Source organism: Lissotriton helveticus, chromosome 5_1, assembly GCF_964261635.1.
Source record: "Lissotriton helveticus chromosome 5_1, aLisHel1.1, whole genome shotgun sequence".
In the NCBI taxonomy this organism is placed as follows: Eukaryota; Metazoa; Chordata; class Amphibia; order Caudata; family Salamandridae; genus Lissotriton; species Lissotriton helveticus.
Window position 1 is genome coordinate 141,026,849 of NC_136065.1, and position 19,488 is coordinate 141,046,336.

At 46.7% G+C, this 19,488-nt stretch overlaps 1 protein-coding gene across 3 annotated transcripts in view; it reads left to right on the forward strand.

Moving 5' to 3' along the window:
• LOC144754271 (G-protein-signaling modulator 1-like) overlaps nucleotides 1-19,488 on the forward strand; it is a 764,693-nt gene that overhangs the window by 542,995 nt on the left and 202,210 nt on the right. For all 3 annotated transcript variants that reach the window (XM_078641901.1, XM_078641898.1, XM_078641900.1), the window contains exon 10: nucleotides 12,528-12,598. In XM_078641901.1, coding sequence (XP_078498027.1) covers nucleotides 12,528-12,598 — 71 coding nt within the window. The remainder of the gene's footprint in view (nucleotides 1-12,527; nucleotides 12,599-19,488) is intronic.

Consider the following 19,488-nt stretch of genomic DNA (forward strand, 5'->3'; position numbering starts at 1 on the left):
TTCACTTAATGGGAGAGTGCGGACACTTCTCAGGAGCAAACAGGAATTCTAAAGAATGAGCACCCGCACTTCTGTATTTTCTCTTGAAAGTACGAACTTTACTTCTAGCATTTCCCTGTTTGCATATCTTCCTCTCTCTCTCTCTCTAGATCTATCCTTCACATTCACTTTTTTCTTTTTCTATGTCTCTCCCACGCTCTATTTTTCTCTCTTTTGGTTTCTCGTTCTCCCTCTACTTGGTCAACTCTCTCCATCTTCCCCTCTCTCTCTCTTCTACATCTTACTTTCTGTCTGGTACTCTTATACGCTCCGTCTCTCTCTTTTAATATCTCGTTCTCTTTTCTCTCTCACTTTACATGTCTTTTATACTCTTTTTTTAATAAATTTTTCTCTTAATCTCGCTCTTTCTCTGGCAATTGTATCACTCCGCCCTAGACTCTGCGCTAAGCACCCACAACACATATTTGAATGCTCCTAAAAAGTACCCATATCATGAATTAGTAATTAATCTTTATTTACATCTCTTAAGTATAACGGGCTAATTATGTTAATGAAAAATGCAAAATCAAAGCGAAACCTGGCTCGGAATTTCTGAGGCTGGAGCTAACGTGGACTCTTCCATCTCCTGTTGTAGAAGAGGGGGGTTCAGGTGCACAGTGTTCCAAACACAAGCTCTAATATATCACGTCCCATGAACCGGACTTCAAGGATGAGTTGCAGGGCCAGGAATGAACGGCAGAAATATCTGCCGGAGTGCTGAGAGACAGAGGGGTCCACGTGGGCTGGCCCAGCCAAAACAGATAGATTGTGAGCAGCACCCTAGGTTTGAGAAGCATACATGATTGGTCACACCACCTGCAGTGCATGTGACACCGAAAGCAAATAGCACCAGCTGGTTAGCAGCATGTGATATCAGTGGCGGCGAGCACACTTGTGGGTGGCGGGGCGGGGGAGGTGGGGGAGGCACGGGGGCGAACTTGAGGAACAGGAAGCAGGGAAGACCAGCCAGGCTTCACTGACCAATCACAACGCTGCAACAGGGACAGTGCACATGACTATTTTGGGCGGCCTGAGAGGGCCAACCAAACAGTCATTGCGCACTTAGGAGTGGGCATACCACTCCTCCACTGCCCTGCTACGAGAGCAGAGCAGGCCGCCCGCCTGCAAAGGAAACATAAAATGATAATAACTCAAAGTTATTATCATTTTATATTTCCTTTACTTTGCACTGCCCAAAAGCAGTGGGGCAACGCTCCTCCGCCATAGCAAAGGAGCCGCCACTATGTGGCATCTTCTGGCGCTTGGAGCTCTGTGTTTCAGGAAAGAATTTGGAAGGCTATCTTTGAGTGAATCTTCTTATTGATAGAGGGCACTGCGGAAGAAATAGCACAAGTGATTTTCCTTTCATATTTTTACGGAATAATGTCTTCCAGCACAAATACCCTACATGGGACCTGGATGGTAGCCAAGAAACAGGTGCGTCCAGTTCAAGTGTGAAGTTAAAAGGAAACGTTCTGTACAAGATTGGATGATAAACATAGTTATTTTTTCCAAATATGAGGATGAAATGACCAAACAAAAGAACGACTCTGGAAGTTATGGTTTAAATTTGGCATGGTTTGGCGCAGCTGCCAGGGCAGCTGACTCCGCAGCGCAAGGCTCACGGTTCAATTCCCGGCGGCAGCTCAGCACCATGTGACTCTGGGCAATAGCTCACTTAATCTCCCTGGTGGCCCCCATCGCCGTGAGACCCTTAGGGGTGAGTAGTTCACGCTTTACAAATACTAGATTCATTTATGGTTTCTGCAGTTCCCCTCTGTCGTCACTTTGCACCAGCTTGGTGTTTTGTATAAACTGATAAATCTAGCCCCAAAATCTAACCATTCCAATCCTAGCCAAAGTGACCATTGCAGAGTAGCTTTCCATTCTTTTGTGTTAGTCCGCTGGGCCATCACAGAAAGAGGGCAATTACATGCAAACCAGTTGTTGGCTTGTACTCAAAACAACAGAACAGCTTGCGTTACATGTACCATACGGTCTGAAGAAGCACCTCACCACCCAACAAGGCTGAAACACATATGATTTACTTTATTTTAAAACTCAGAAGGGTCAAGGCCTATCATTTTGGGCACACTTACTTAAATGTGGTTGACCTGCTACCCTGATGACTCTAACAAACAAGGTAAAGACAATAAGATGGAATGCTACAGGAGTAATTCTTTTTTTTAAGTTTGAAAGCTTTATTGAGATATAATTGGTAATACAGTAAGGTGACATCAGCAGAACAAAATGCAAAAAAAGGGGGAGTATACATGGGAGAAATAACACATAGGTCGCTGGTGGCACAATGAAAAAATCAAAGCATTTTTAAAGAGTTGTCTGGGGGGAGAAGGGGGAGGGAAGGGAGGGATGAGAACAATGTTAATACAATTAAGAGTAAAAATAGAAATATGTATGTAAATTGGTGGCAATAAAGTACAGTATATGCACAAGTATATTAAAAATCTATGGAATAAGAACCATATCAACAAGAAAACATAAGTAAGATAAGAACTACATTAGTGAAAGCTAAACATATGAACTATAAGCAGGAGTACAACTGTTCAAGGGGGTCGAAAATTGTCACAGGAAAGCGGGGTATAAGGTTTTTTGGCGGACTGATCTAAATATAGGGTAAGAGGCAGCCAATAAAGTTCAACATTACGAGAGGGTTTACAGCTGGACGCAAATGCAACATCCAATCTATGAGAGTGACAAAGGAGATTCCACCAACAATTTATGGAGATTTTGGTCAAAGATTTCCAATTGGAAGCTATATGTTGGAGTGCAAGGGCAAGCATGAGGTCAAAAAGGCCATGTGAATGTGGGGGAATGTCAAAAGATTCGGACAGGCTACCCAAAAACACCAAAGAAGTAGAAAAAGAAATAGAAAAATTAAAAATACGAGAAATGCAAGACCAGACCTGTGACCAGAAAAGTCGGACTGAAGGACAGAAAAAGAAAAGATGAAGAAGATCAGCGTTGGGAGCATTACAGGTCCAACAGTTAGCAGTAGAGGAAGAGAGAAAGCGAGAAAGAGAGAGGGGGGAGAGGTATAGTCTGTGATAGAAGAAAAAGAGGGATTGAGTGAGAGAAGCAGTACGAGAGGTCTTCAAAGATTTAGCCCATATTTTGTCCCACAGAGAAATCGGCCAAGAGCAAACAAAGTCTTTTTCCCAAGAAAGTTCCAATTTTGATTTGGGATGATCGGGAGCAGAAGTCAAGAAGTAACGATAAATAAGAGAAGCTTTAGGAATAGTAGAAAGAATAGTAAGAAGAGATGAAGAAGAAGTAGATGTTACGTCTGAGGGTAGAGAATAGTAGCGATCAAGAACGGTTTCCATAAGAAGATAGTATTTGTTTGCAAACGAGGAAGGGCAACGAAATTGGGATTGAAATTGAGGAAAGGAACAGGGAGAGGACCCGTCAAAGAGATGGTGAACCCAGATGATACCCTTCGATCTCCATGAAGTCCAAGCAACAGGCCTATTTCGTATGAGGATGAGTGAGTTATACCAAATGGGTGACAATAAGAAGAATGTACGAGAGACTGGGAGTGTGGATACCAAGGGCCTTAAAAAAGAAGAAGTGTGTTTGAATAATGGGGGATTGAGGCATGAAGCCTTAGCAGTGAAGCGAATTTCATCTTGAAAAGAGTAAGGAGACAATAATTCACGTTCAACAGAGAGCCAAAGGGGAGAAAAAGGGTTTATGTCGTGCGATAGCCGGCGAGAAGCTTGACGAAGAGAGAAAGATTTATGATAGAGTCTAAAGTCTGGAAAATTAACCCCAGCATTAGGTTTAGCTTGACGAAGGGCTAAGAGAGAAATACGAGCTTTCTTCTGTTTCCAGAGAAACTTAGACAAGACGGAGTCAATACGACGGAAGTAGAGAGCCGGGATATGTATTGGAAGCATAGAGAGTAAATAAATCAGGATTGGAGCAATCATCATCTTGATCGAGTCAAGACGGCCCCACCAGGAAAGGAATAGGGGGTTCCAAGAAGAGAGCAAAGAATCAATTCTAGAGACGACTGCAGACATATTAAGTTTGATAGAGGAGGAAAGAGAGTTAGAGAAGAGAACGCCAAGATATTTGATTTTCTTACTGTTCCAAGCAAAACCAGTGGAGGCAAAAGAATCTCCGTTTTGTCAGAATTTATTTTATATCCGGAAACCAAGGAAAATTTCTGAAATTCAGCTAATAAGGAAGGGACAGAGGTGACTGGGTCTGAAATGAATAAAAGTATGTCATCTGCGTAAGCAGATAATTTCAGCTGATGAGGACCGTACGGAAAACCAGAAATGGAAGAATTGTTACGAATAGAAGATATAAAGGGTTCAAGTGCTAAAATAAAAAGAAGGGGGGAAAGAGGACATCCTTGACGAACACCACGTTTAAGTGTGAAAGGGGAGGTAAGTTGACCATTGACGAGAAATGAAGCTTTGGGCATAGAATAAATTAAAGAGATGTAAGAAATGAATTTCGGACCGAAACCATGCCACTTCAGGGACGCTATCAGAAAGGACCAATCAACCCGATCAAAGGCTTTTTCAGCATCAACCGAGATAGCTGCAAGAGGAAAAGAAAGGGATGGAGCCTTATTGAGAACATTGAGAAGAAGTCTGGAATTATCCGATGTAAGACGGCCCTTAACGAAACCACACTGTTCCTTCCCAATGAGATGTGGCAAGAATGGATCAAGACGCAGAGCCAACAATTTCGCAAAAACTTTATAATCTACGTTTACTAGAGAGATTGGTCGATAATTCTTGCAGAATTTGGGATCCCTGCCCTCTTTAGGGATGAGGCATATGGTAGCATCTTGAAAGGAGCCTTGGGCTAGGCCAGCTGAACAGAAAAGATAGAAAAAGAGAGAGAAGCTTAGGTAAGAGAAGATCGGAAAAATGTAGGTAAAATTCAACTGGAAATCCGTCAGGTCCCGGGGTCTTACCTTTGGTCAGAGAAGATAAAGCTGTGGATAACTCCGAAAGGGTAAAGTCTGAATCAATGGTCGAGAAATTAAGTTGGGAAGTGTCTGGTTGAGGTAGATTTTCAAAATATGATTGGAGGAGTTCTGGGGTAGGGGGTTCTCAGGGGAGTACAAAGATTCATAGAAGGAGTGAAATTGTTCCAGAATTTCTTTATCTGTGTGTAAGAGGGTATTGGTCGGAGAATAGATAGAGTCAATAAGCGTTCGCTCTTTACGTGATTTCAGATAGTTAGCCAGTAATTTACCCGATTTATTACGGCCTCCGTAGTAACGCGCGCTACCCCGAAGAAGAAAGGAAGAAGCTGAGTCTGTGGTAAGTTTGTTGAAAGCAATTTTCGCTTGAAGAAGTTCAGGGGACATATGATGTGGAGAGGAGGTATAAAATTGGTGTTCTAATGACTTAATATGTGCGAGAGCCACTTTACGTTTCTGAATAAATTTCTTCTTTTTTTTGGAGACAAAGTCAATAATAAATCCGCGAGCTGTGGCTTTGAAGGAATCCCAAAGAACATGGGGGGGAATATCAGGAGTAGAGTTAATTTGGAAGAATTCAGAGGTGAAAGAACAAAAAGAGGAAGAGAAGAGAGGATCAAGAAGAAGAGAGGAATTAAAACGCCAGCGAGAGGATTTAGGAAGAGGGGGGAAAAAGATCGAAATCAGTGATGATAGGGGCATGATCAGAAATGACAATAGGTTCAATAGAAGAAGATATAAGGGTTTGAGATAAAGAAGGAGAAAGAAAAATATAGTCTAGACGAGAAAAAGAGGCATGAGGAGGAGAGAAAAAGGAAAAATCTACAGTGTCTGGGTGGGTAAGTCTCCATGAATCTACAAGGTGAGCCTGTGTAATAGTATCCAGGAATTGTTTGTGAGGTTTGTGAGGGGCAAAACGGACAGAGGATTTACGATCTAAAAAGGGATCAATGATGTGATTACAGTCTCCACCTAGTAGGAAGGAATCACTTTTATGTTGAATACATTTTGCAGTAATGGAGGGCCAAAAAGAGGAATCAAAACATGTAGGACCATAAACGTTGAACAAGGTAATTGGGATGGCATTAATAAGTAACTTAGCAAGAATCCAGCGACCCTGATCATCCTTTTCTTCAAGAATTACTTTACATTTGAGACGTTTATGGATCAAAATGGCAACACCATTCTTTTTATGAGAGGCCGGAGAAAATAGGACAGTGGCAACCCATAATCTCTTTAGTTTCAAGGATTCAATATCTGAAAGATGGGTTTCTTGAATCAGAACAATGTCAGGATTATAGGAGGAGAGGTGTGAAAGTACTCTCTGCCGTTTAATCGGATGATTAAAACCTTTCACATTCCATGAAACAACTTTGAAAACCAAAACATTTTAAACTGTTCAAAATTGAAAAATGCATAAAAATACTGTACCAGTAATAAGCAACACATTAAAGAAGTAGAAGGAAAGCCAACCATTAGAGGAATAAAAGGAAAAATAGTGAAAATGAGAAGAAGGAAAGGAGAAAGGAAAAGGAAGAGGAAAAAGGGAGGGGAAAAGAGTAAAGGAAAAGGAGAAGGTGCAGTAAAGGGGAAAGAAGGAAGAAAAAAGAGAATGCATAGAAGACAGTACAAATCCAGAAGGATGACTGCAATAAACATACCTGAAGGGGAAGAAACACAAAGGGAGGTGGGGAAGTGGTGATGCGTAACAAGACGGGTAGACTAGGATCAGAAGAACAAGCGCACCGAAACCACACAGAAGTACACGGGGTGATACATGGTGAGGGGACAACCAAGGTAGATCTGTACAAGGGAAGAAAGAACAACAATTAATTAGGAGTATATGAAATACAGGACATACTATGATGATTACAAAATAAAGGAAAAATATTGCAGAACACAAAGACCGAAAAAATTAAGTAAGAAAGAATTGCAACTACATAGATGAGATAAAGATAGAGAGAGAAAACCAGAATAAGAATGGAAAGCAGTGACAAGGAACAAGAAAAATTAGGAACAAATTACAACAAGGTATAATAGAAAGAGAATAAAGAAAGAAGACACAGCGAAAGACCGTTCATAGAGAGAAACAAGAACAAGTATTCAAAAGATACAACAGCATGTATCAGCCACTATTTGAAGGCGAAGCATCCATTCCATCGTTGTTATGCAGGAGAAGGAAATTACGAAGTTCATCAGGATCTTGAAAGGACCAGGATTTGTTCTGGTGGGTGACTCTGAAGGTACATGCATGGAACAGGCCATATCGAGCTCCAAGAGAGCGTAGAGAGGGACGGAGAGCAAGGAATTCCTTTCGTCTAGCAGCAGTGGCGGTAGAAACGTCCTGGGAGATATAAACACGTTGTCCTTGGCAGGATAATTGTCTTTTGGCTCTAGCTGCAGAAAGAATGGACAATAAGTCTGTGAATCTCAAGAAAAGGATGATGACTCCACGAGGTTTGGTAGATGTCGACGATCGTGCCCCCAGTCTATGTGCTCTTTAAATACTGAGGAGTGTAGAAGGTGGCATGTCCAATAATTTCGGAAGGAAAGTTGAAAAGAAAGTGACAGGGTCATCCCCCTCAAGAGTTTCCGGCAAACCATAAATACAGAGGTTGTTCCGTCTATTTCGGTTTTCCAAATCCTCGGTGTGGCGTTGTAAAGAAAGAACAGTTTTTTCTAACGAGTCAATGCGTCGTGAATTGGACTGAACCTCAGGAATCTGCTGTTCTATGGAGGAGAGACGAGTATCCATGACTTCCCACTTGTCTTTTAAGAGTTGCATATCTCTACTTGTGTCCTCAATGAATGGACGCAATGCACGAATTTCTTCAAGAATTAAATCAATGGATTGCGAAGGAGGAGACTCTGGTGTAGGAGAGTTCTGCTTCAACCTTTTTGGAGTCGACGCAGAAGGTGATGATTTATTTGACGGTGTTTGACCTGAAGAAGTACGTTGAGAAGAGGCAGTCGCCATCTCAACAGACCGTGAGGAAGTATCCAAGGTAGTGGAACTCGCAGGAGTAACTGCAGAGGCTGTGAAGACAAATTTGGGCTTGCGCAGATTCACCATAGGAGAAAGCGAGTACAAAATAGTACTTCCAGAAGTAGTATATGTGGAGGATTATATGCAGTGAATAGTAGAAAGCAGAGCCACTGGGAACAAAAGTGGTCTGATGACGTTGAGCGGTCTGGTTAGAATGGTCTGCGTGTCACTGTGAGGAAGCCATTACAGATGTATCGCCATCATAACTGAGAAATTAAGGCACAGTCTCACAGTTGTATGAGCGCTGTAGTCTGTTGTGCCGGCATGAAGAAAAACAACATTCCAGAATATTCGACACAGAAGTCTATAGGGATGGAATGGAAAGGCTGCAAACGTTAATAACAGGAATATGACCAAGCCGGCGGTGAAGACAGTACCACCATATTAGCAAGTCTATGCAGGGGCCAACATACGAGATGACATATACCAGGATTGAAAAAGTGGTAAAAAAGGCTCTTGAAGAAGGAAAAGTATCATATCCTGAAGTAAAAGTAACAATAATTATAATTACGCCTCAGAAATAGCGCGTTTTCGCTGTAGAAGCGTAGATCCCAGAGAATATCATGTGGTAAGTCTGTGCGCTATATGCATATATCGAAATACGGAGGAGGAGGTAGGCATTAGAAAAACAATGTAGAAGGCAGTAAATTGTAAGGAGCAGAGTCGAAACCGCGGCTTACAATCAGCCGCGATTATCGCAAAATGGAGGTCGCATGACAGACTGCCATAGACGACTTGAGGTAAATGCGGAGCGTAAACAATCCGGAAAGTGCTCCAAAAGCTCACCGCCAAGGTCCAGGGTCAAGGGGTAGATGATGACATGAGCCGGTGGAAGCAGGAAGAAGAAGGGCAACAAGTCCGCGAGGAGACCGGCAACACTGAGGTGGGTCACAAAATGGCGGAAGCCGGCAGCTCGATGCTCCGAGATGTGAAAAAGGTCTTTGGAGCCGGTGAAGGGAAGTCGGAAAAACACACCTTTTGGTCACGGCATGTTCCGATGTCGAAATCCGTTGCTTGCAGCAGAAACGGTCTTCCTCGCCGCAAGGAAAAGGTACGGAGGTGTTCCGGTGCGGAGGAGCTCCTCACCTAGCCGTCCATCTTGCGCGGCATCCAAGCCACGCCAGCTACAGGAGTAATTACAAACTTTCATTGGCTAAGATTGCTTGCCAAATTTCTACCTATCATTTTTTTGCTATCTATTAAGTATCCACTCACTAATTAGGGGATGTGTGGCAAAAATCTTTAGAATTATAAGTATTAGTAATAATAATATTTTAGTCCAAGTTACAGTTGTCTGATTAGAATGTCGCAAAATTGACTGGGGGATTTGTAAAGGGTAGTGGTTACCCTTAATAAAAGTAGCATAACAAAAGAGAAGTAAAGAGAGAAATGCCTTACAAGGGGAAGATGTGTATTTACAGTACTTTATGGAATTTACCAGTTTGGCTTGAGTGGACACCGAAAGGAGTATTCCAGATCTTGGCAGTGGCGACCGAGCGGTCTCCCGTGGGAACTTTTTTGAACTTTCGAATATTTGCCAAGCAGAGGGCGTAGGCCTTCTATCAATACTGAGGACCAGGCGGGCAGCAGAATGATGCATTCGCTGGAGTCTGTTAAGAAATCCAGGGAGCCCGAAGTTAAGGACATTACAGTACTCAACACGACTAATGATCCACGCCTGGACAGGAGTAAGCTTGGAGGAGTTGGGAACTAGGGGAACAATCTTTTTAATCAGCTTCTGCATTAAAACATGTGGCTGTTAGCTTGTTGACACTAGCTTCAAAGGACATCCCAGAGTCAAAGACGATTCCAAGTTTGCGGGCAGGATCGGTCAGGGTGGGACGGACATTTTATTTATTTATTTATTTGCAAAGTTTTATATAGCGCTGGCTAGACCCGGAGGTATCAGATCTCTTTACATGAGGATCAGCAAGTTACAGGATACATAGTTATATCAGTTGAATCAGCGAGTTACAGGTTACATAGTTACAACCGTTTGAATCAAAGAATCACAGAGGGAGGGGGAGTGAAGGAGACATGAACGGGGAGAAGAGGAAAACAATGTCAGATGACCAGCTGGGTAGGTGACGGCCAAGGGGCGAGACTCCTCTATACCGGCATAGGACAGCTCCACCGGGCATCGGCCAAGGTTGCTCGGTCTCCGCGGTAGGTACAAACAGATTTGGTATCCGCCAAGGGGGCGTCGTCATTGTTCCATCGAAAGGAGAGAGAAGGAGACACATAACGGGGAGACGAGGAAAAACAATGTCAGATGACCGGCTTCGTAGGTGACGGCCAAGGGGTCAGACTCCTCTATGGCTGCATAGGACAGCTCCACCGGGCATCCGCCAAGGTATGTCTTTTCCAACCAAACAGCTGTACTGTGGGGAAGGCTCCACCTAAAAAGCAGGAATATTTTAAGCTCAGTGGATAAAGTGCAGAACTGTCCTAATATCTAAGGACAGGGGTGCGGCAAGTTGTGATTGAGATTCATTGGCAGAGCTGTGTTAGGGTCACAGTGCTGGAATACCAGGTCCTGACGGGTTTATTAGCAGTTCTATGCAAGAGTCCCAGTACTCAAAAAACAGGAAGTGCAGTCGATCAGGACTGAAGTGCATTGCAAAGCTGTGTGTGAGTCCCAATGCTGTGCAGCTTGGCAGGATTGTGGAGCCCTGGCAGAGCTGTGTTTGAGCCCCAAGTCGGAAATATTGGGGATGTGCGGCATGGCAGGTTTGTAGAGCGCTAGCAGAGCTGTGTGTGTTTACCAGTACTTGAAAAACATGGGAGCTGCAGGTCAGGAGTGGGTTGCAATGGGAGAGCTGTGAATGCGGCCCACGACAGTAGCAGAGGGTGAGACAGAACCGACTTTTGCCACATAGAGCTGTGCCCTGAATGCCAGGCGGTGTGCAGTGTGAAACTGTGACATTACAAGAGAGTCGGGCATCCAGGCAGAAGTCCAGATAGCAGGAATAACACAAGCGTTTTCAATGCAATAGGTCTTGCAATACCTTTTATATATGTATGTTTAAAAGCATCACACATATTAAAGGCATTGTTATTTATAATGCTAATAGCTCAAACCCTCGCTAATGCGGCACCACTTTAATGGTGGCCATACCCCTTTCTTTAGACGCTGCTCGCCATAGTCAGATTATAGTGAGCAGCGTCTAAAGAAAGGGGCGCGGCCAACATTAAAGTGAAAGCGCAGTATGGGGAGCTTTCGCCCAAAAAGATAAAAGAAATAAAGAAAGGAAGGTTTGTTAGCGCGGCTGCTAAACTGAAAGCGGGCTGCAAGGTAAATTATTTAAATAAGCACGACCTTTGTGTGAAAGCAGACTGCTTTGTAAATCAAATAAATACATTACTATTAAAAATATAAAAGCGGGTGGCGTGTTGCCTTGTAGGAAAGCATGTAGTGGGTGGAATCGTGTTAGATCATTAACCCCTTGCCTGCGTCAGACGGCCCCCAGCCGTCCGACTTCACAGTGGGCGTGTGCGTCGGATGACCGGGAGCCATCCGATCTGCGCGCGTGTGGGATTTTCCCACACCGTGTGGAAATTCCGGCAGCAGTCAAGGGGTTAAATAGTGCTCACAGCTCACCGCTTCGATAAAGCAGACTGTATAACAGCACAAGTAAAAAGTCCAGTCCTCATGGGAGGTTACAAATGCAGACAAGGCGGTACCAATGAGGGACTACTAAGCCTATTTATCAATCAAAAGCAACGATTTCAAAAGAACAGGAACAGGAGCCTATTGAAAAGATGGGCGGGAAATGGGCGGAGCTTGTATTCCATACCTGAATACAGCATGCCTCACAAAGCAGCGCATGCGCTGCCAAGGCTTGACCTTAAAAATGAGAACTTTGGGGTTTTTCTGTTTTCAGCTGAAGAATATTGTTTTTGTCAATTTTATGACCTAGTAGACACACTTTTTAAACTGAAGCCGAGGGCAGGAAAAAGTCACTTTGCAGCCTCAGGACTATTTGATTAGTTTACAAGGTGGTTCAGTGAGTTAATGTTCGCTGTTGGGATCTGATGTGATTTGCAAGTTATGTCTTTGAATCCCGACAAGGCCAGCTCAGCCTTCCATCCTTCTGAGGTCCTTAAACAGTGTATCGGAAATTTGGTACTACTAATATCTCTTGATCAGAGCACTTTGGCATGTTAGAAGTGTGATATAAAGCACTAAATAAAAGGTTATTATTAATCCGAAATATAAATCTGCTACCAAAAATATCCAACTAAATAGAATCAGGCCAATGTATTAATTCGGAGTTGAAGGTGCAGAACTCTTTTCCGCATCTCTCAATCGTTTTTCAGGCCATGTCCATGGAATATTGATGCATATATTGCCGTGCTGTTGAACCCCGCTCCTTCTCCCCAATGTTTGCATCTTTCATAGCCTCTTGCTGCTAAGTGCATTCTTGATGGTGACTCATGGCTGGGTATTGATTGACGTCTGCTTTGCCTTTGCAGGTGCCAGACCCAAGAGAACGCAGAGGAACAGCATGGACAGCTTGGACTTGATAAAGTTTCCCTCGGACAAGGTGAGGTCCCAGGCGTCTGCATCTGTGGGTGCAATAGGGCTAGGATAGCCCAAATATGTGGTCTCTGGTTAAATCTGAAGGTGCTTATCTGCGAGGGCAAAGAGACAGATGTGGACTTCCAGTTGTGGTTGCAATGTCCTATAACCAGTCCAGGACCATGTTTATATGGCACATGTATCAATTGTAAGGCACATTTCAATGACATACTATTTGCAATAGAAAGCCTAACACAATGGGTGAGGCAGCTTACCCAAGGTCACAAGGTGTGTAAGTGTGTGTAAGCAAGGGAGCAGATATTTCAACACTTAAGGCCTGATTCACAATGACGGTTATACCTGTCTAGAGATTACATTCTTATTCTGAAATAATAATTTCACCACAGTCTTATCTGTAGTTTGAGATTTTCGTGTATTTAGTTTTTTTCTCCCTTTCTGGTTTCATTCTAGACCAGGGCAGAAGGAAGTTTTTGGTTGCCAACATGTGTGGACAACCGCTCAGTTAGAAAAGGACACTAAGGGCCCCATTACGTTGTTCGCCCGCCACCGTAACGGTAAACAGGACCTACCACCAGAGGTGCGGCTGTCCCGCCAGGCCCATTATGATGCGACCGCCACCCTGGCGGTCGCATCCCGCATATTTCACATTGAAGCGGGCGGTGCTGTAAGCAGCACCCCCCGCAATGTCAAATATGCATGTTGAGCATTGGCATGCACAACTTGACAGGCACCACGTGGTGCCTGCCACCTTGTGTATGCCAATGAAGGGCGGTACCATGGGTATCTCCCAAGTGCATCCCCACCTTCCCAACACCCTGGGGGCCCGCAATGGGCCCCCAATGCAAAAGCCCGCCTGCCTTACCATGGCGGCATTGCCGCCATGGAAAGGCCTTTTTCCGCATACATCATAATATGGATGGCGGTGCCTGCAAGACACCGCCATGTCTTTTCCGCCCGGCCGGCAATCCAACTGGTGGAAAAGCAGCAGACTGTATTTCTGTCCGCCACGGTGCCCCTCGCCATACTAATATGGCAGGAGGTGTCGCAGGGACATTTGGCGGGCGGATCGCCACCGCCGGGCCGGCGATCTGCGTGTGATCATAATAGGCCCCCAAGTATGTTTGCTGACTGAACCCAATAACCAACTCTCTGATTCTATAATTACCACTGATATCTGCAAATTTGACAATCTTCCAAAAGTCCCAACATGCACCTGGAAATGTACCCATGTTGGACCTGCGATGGGCAAGCCCAGCACAAAGGGGGTAGCTTGGCTCAAGTGACAAGGCAAGTGAAGGCTGTAGTGCTAAGCCGGCTCTGACCCAATAATAACTCCTTGTACATCCACACCAAAAACAAGGACACCACACCACTGCTGTAGAAAAATACGATTCCTTTATATAAAAGTTCTTTGTTGTAAATAGGGTTGACTGGGAAAGCACATATACATTTCTTTTGGTCATACAGTCCTGGGTTTCAATTCGGTAATAAATAGTATTAATAAACAAGTCAGGAATAAATAGCATCAAGCAATAGAATAAACTTTAGGAATGAATACCACAAATAAATATCAGAATAAATATCAGAATAAATACTGGTTCATTTAAATAAGCAACCACATGTTTCTTCTGGTATCGCTGCCACCAATTAAATACTTTAGGTTCATCACATTTGCAATACGTTTCAAACGGGAAAGATAACTCTTACAGTTTATGCTGTTTTCAATGACCGGGTATACGGCTTCTCTGAGCACAAAATAAGGTTTGGGACTCTTTAATAATCACTCAGGGCGTATGCGCATATATCTAAAAGGCAAGGAAACACAGTAAATACATCATTTGCACTCGGCGGTCACCGGGATAGGATCTCTGCTTTGCCGGTGAAGTCTATGCACGCCTACGGGCTTTAGCACCACTTGAGCACAGGCGGCACCAGTTCAAAGTCTTTAGACTGACGAACGGGCTGCCGGAGAGGTCACACAACCTTCGCGCACAGTCAAATGAATGCCGGTTCACAGTTCCTTCACAACGCTGCATTCACTATGAAGAAACGGGCCCACCTCACATCGGTTGCAATCAAAATACGATTCAGTCGGGCACAGCACTTCTCTTGTTAGCGACGGGGCTCTCAGGGGCTCCACGGACCTCCCTCCGACTTCCGCATACAGGGTGGTTCCCGCCCACAGCTACAGCTCCCGGGTCACTGGGGAGTGGCAGAGACGCTAGTCCCGCCCAACGAAGGCCGGCCTTTCCCCGCCCGGCGCACCACCTCACCTTCAATCTGCGCAGGAAGCGCTCTATGCTGGTGGGGCTCGGAGACGTCCGAGCTCCCCTCTAGAGGCACCTGTCGTGAAGGGGGCACAGCTGACGATCGCGGTCGCGGCAAACTTGCTCTCGCCTCGCGACTCGATAAATCGATCACAGTTCACCACTGGGGGGGCGGGTAGGCACACGAATCTGGCCACAGTCTTTTGGGGGCAATGAGGTACTCGCTGGGCAGGCGCTGTAGGCGCTAGATCACTTCTCACGTAGCTGACTGGAACGCCAGTCAGACACAACGCCAGCAACCCTTTGCTGCTCTACTGCCTGCGCTACCAGCCACCTCAGGGGTCAACAGGGCAGGTGTCAGTCTGGTGTCAAGTCTGGAATCTCTTAATCTCCTTCTCTAGTCTGAACAATCTTCATCTCCTTCTCTTTCTCCTTCTTCTCTAAAATGGCCGCCAGGGACTGGGCCTTATATAGCCAGTGCCCTGGGGTACTGGCACGAGCCAGAAGGTTCTAGAACTTTCTCTGGCTATGACAAGGCACTCTTGAGGGGTATTTAGGACACTCACAGCCACCGTACTGGGGTTCTAGAGCAGCCATTTTGTGTACCTGAGGAAAACAAAGGAATTCCTGTCAGAAATGCGCGCCAACCAAAGGCCCCCAAAACCTCAAAAGGCCAGGGTTCATGAAGGCTCCAATGGGAGTCACTTCACATGAGGAAAAAGGGTGTCCACCATTTTAAGTTCATTTACACAGGTTGACAACCCCAGTTTGTAATGCCACAGGTTTGGGCCAGGCGCCTTGTAAATAGGTGCCACAAACTTTGTGAGCAACTGGGCATCAAGGAACATCTAACCCCATGAAACAACACATAAAAAGTCCTGGTAGACAAATAAAAAGCGACAAATTTTGGGAGGTACAGGGGAACAAAAGAAATCATAGTGGTGAGGGGACTCTCAGAAGCAGACGGGTCTAACACGCGTCCCCCCCAGCTGAAAGTGGGGAGAGCTACCCAACCCCTTGGGAGTCCTCAACACTAAGGCGGAAATACCTGGAGAGACCGTCTGCATTGGGGTGGTCAACTCCGGGCCGGTGTTCCACCCGAAAGTCCATTCCCTGTAGGGAGATAGACCACCTCAACAGTTTGGGATTTTCCCCCTTCATTTGCATGAGCCAACGAAGGGGTCGGTGGTCTGTCTGAACAAGGAAGTGTGAACCAAACAAATATGGTCGCAGCTTCTTCAGTGCCCAGACCACCGCAAAGGCTTCCCGCTTGATGGTACTCCACCTCTGTTCCCGGGGAAGCAGTCTTCGTGACAGAAAGACCACGGGCTGATACAGACCCTCTTCATTGAGTTGCGATAGCACCGCCCCAATGCCAATGTCGGATGCATCTGTCTGGACAATGAACTCTTTTGAAAAATCTGGAGCCTTCAGGACTGGAGCTTTACACAATGCTTGTTTCAGAGTGTCGAAGGCTCGCTGGCAAGCCTCCGTCCAAATGACTCTCCTGGGTTGCTTTTTGGCCGTGAGTTCTGTAAGGGGTGCCACGATAGTGCCATACCCCTTCACGAATCGTCTGTAGTAACCTGTGAGGCCCAGGAAGGCTCGGACCTCAGTCTGGGTCTTGGGGGGTTTCCAGGCCATGATTGCCTCAATCTTCGCCTGAAGGGGCTGCACCGTTCCCCGGCCCACCAAGTGTCCTAAGTACACTACCGACCCCTGTCCAATCTGACATTTGCTGGCCTTGATCGTCAAGCCAGCCCGTTCCAGGGCCTGGAGAACGGCTTGCAAGTGCTGCAAGTGATCCTCCCAGCTGCTACTGAAGACAGCTATGTCATCCAAGTAAGCAGCAGAGAATGACTCCATCCCGGTGAGGATCGTGTTCACCAGCCGCTGAAAAGTGGCAGGAGCGTTCTTGAGCCCAAAGGGCATCACGCAAAACTGGTAGTGTCCATCAGGTGTGGAGAAGGCTGACCTTTCCTTGGCTCCATTAGACATGGGAATCTGCCAGTACCCTGCAGTGAGGTCAATGGTACTGAGATATTGGGCAGCTCCCAACCGGTCAATCAATTCATCCGCCCGAGGGATCGGATGAGCATCCGTTTTGGTTACCGAATTTAGTACTCGGTAGTCCACACAGAATCTCAATTCTGGTGTGGTGCCAGGTGGGGCAGCTTTAGGAACTAACACCACCGGGCTAGACCAAGGGCTACTTGAAGGTTCGATGACTCCTAGCTCCAGCATCTTAGCTACTTCGCTTTGGATACTGGCCTTCACCTTGTCAGACAGCCGGTAAGACTTTGACTTCACAGGTGGGCTGTCCCCTGTGTCCACGTCATGGGTACACAAGTGAGTCTTACCCGGGACAAGGGAGAACAGAGGAGCGAATGACCCCAAGACCTGGCGACATTCCTCCTGCTGCTCAGGAGTCAGGGTTGGCGAGAGTTTCACTCCCTCCACTGACCCATCCTTTTCTTGAGACGCAAAAAGGTCGGGGAGAGGCTCCGTGTCCTCTTCCTCCGATCCGTCAGTCACCATAACCAACATGACTTCGGGCCTCTCGTAGTGGGGCTTGAGGCGATTGGCATGTAACACCCGATGCGGATGCCGAGGGGTCTTTACGTCCACCAGATAAGTAGACTTGCCCTTCTTCTCCAATACCTCATAGGGGCCTGTCCAACGGTCCTGGAGGGCACTCAGCTCTCCAGGCCCCATCACCCACACCTTCTGGCCAGGCTCCAACTCCACTGGGTGAGCATTGTGGTCATACCACGCTTTCATGACTGCCTGACTGGCTTCCAAGTTGTCAGAAGCTTGCTTCCACAACTTAGCCATTTGGCTTCGGAAGGCCAGCATGTAGCTCACCACATCCTGGGGAACTTTCCGGGGAGATTTTTCCCAGGAGTCCCTCACCAGGCTGAGAGGTCCACGTACAGGGTGCCCGTACAAAAGCTCGAAGGGGCTGAAGCCCACTCCCTTTTGCGGCACTTCCCTGTAGGAAAAGAGCAAACAGGGTAGGAGGACGTCCCATTTCCTCCGCAGGCTTTCGGGTAGACTTCTGATCATACCCTTCAAGGTTTGGTTGAACCTTTCCACAAGACCATTGGTCTGTGGGTGATAAGGAGTGGTGAACCTGTAAGTCACTCCACACTCCTTCCACATGGCCCGCATATATGCTGACAGGAAGTTGGTCCCCCTGTCAGACACAACTTCCTTTGGGAATCCCACTCGGGTAAAGATCCCCATCAGGGCCTTGGCCACTACTGGTGCAGTAATGGTTCTCAGAGGAATTGCCTCTGGATACCTTGTGGCGTGATCCACCAGGACCAGGATAAACCTGTGACCGGATGATGTAGGTGGATCTAGGGGCCCAGCAATGTCGATGCCCACCCTTTCAAAGGGGGTGCCAACGACGGGAAGTGGTTCCAGGGGAGCCTTCAGCTTCGTCCCTGTTTTCCCACTGGCTTGGCATGACACGCACGACCGACAGTATGTGTCGGACGCCACCCTCATTCGAGGCCAATAAAAGTGGGGGACAAGCCGGGCAAAGGTCTTGTCCTGACCCAAGTGTCCTGCCAAGGGAATCTCATGAGCCAACTCTAATAGGAAGGCTCGGCAACACTGTGGGACTACCAGGGCCCGTGACAATCCGTGCACTGGCGCCCTGGGTTCACTGTAGAGGAGACCATCCTCCCAGTAAACACGATAGTTCCCAGACTCGTTACCTGCTGCCTGGGCTTCAGCCTGTTGCCTCAGACCCTCGAGGGTGGGACATTCCCTTTGTCCCTTGCTCAGTTCCTCCCTGGATGGTCCTCCTTCCACTCGCCACTCAGCGGGGATAGGCAAGTCCTCCAACGGAACCATGTCCTCCTCCCCGGACTCCGGGTCCACCTCCACAGGTGGCCTATCCGTCTCACGGGGCATGGACATCGAGGCAGGCTCCTCCTGTCCTCGAAATGTTCCCTCATGAGCAGCTGGGTGGGCCGTTGTTCCAGGCTCCAACCCACGCGACATCTCCTCCCGAGCAGCCGCAGACCTGGTACTCACACAGGCCCAATCAGGTGTACCCAGCATCTCAGTATGAGTCCGGTATTCCACCTCCTTCCAAGCATTGTGCTCCATATCATTGCCCAGCAGACAATCGACTGGCACGGCGGGGCTTACGGCAACTCGAAGTGAACCTGCAACCCCTCCCCACTCAAAGGGAACCTCGGCCACAGGATAGTGGCCCATTCTGCCGTCAGCCATCGCGGCTGGATGAAGTACGCCTGGAATCACCTGCTCTGAGGACACCAGATGACTCCTTACCATAGTCATACTGGCTCCTGTATCTCTCAGAGCTTCTCCTCTATGGCCATTGATGGTGACCCATTGCCCATACTTGGTAGTATTTGAGGGCACCTGGATCTTTGGAACCACCTCCCGATCACCCAGGGACACTAAGGTGACACCCGCCCACTCCCCCCCCCCTTAACTAAGGGCATCTCCTCCCCGAGCGCTACACTAGCGACTCCTGGGGCCTTTCCTCCAGTGGGAGGGGGTGGTCTCTTTGGGCATTTCACGTCTCCCTTATAATGTCCAAAACCAACGCACTCAAAGCAATGGATAACCCTTGGCTGCTGACTCT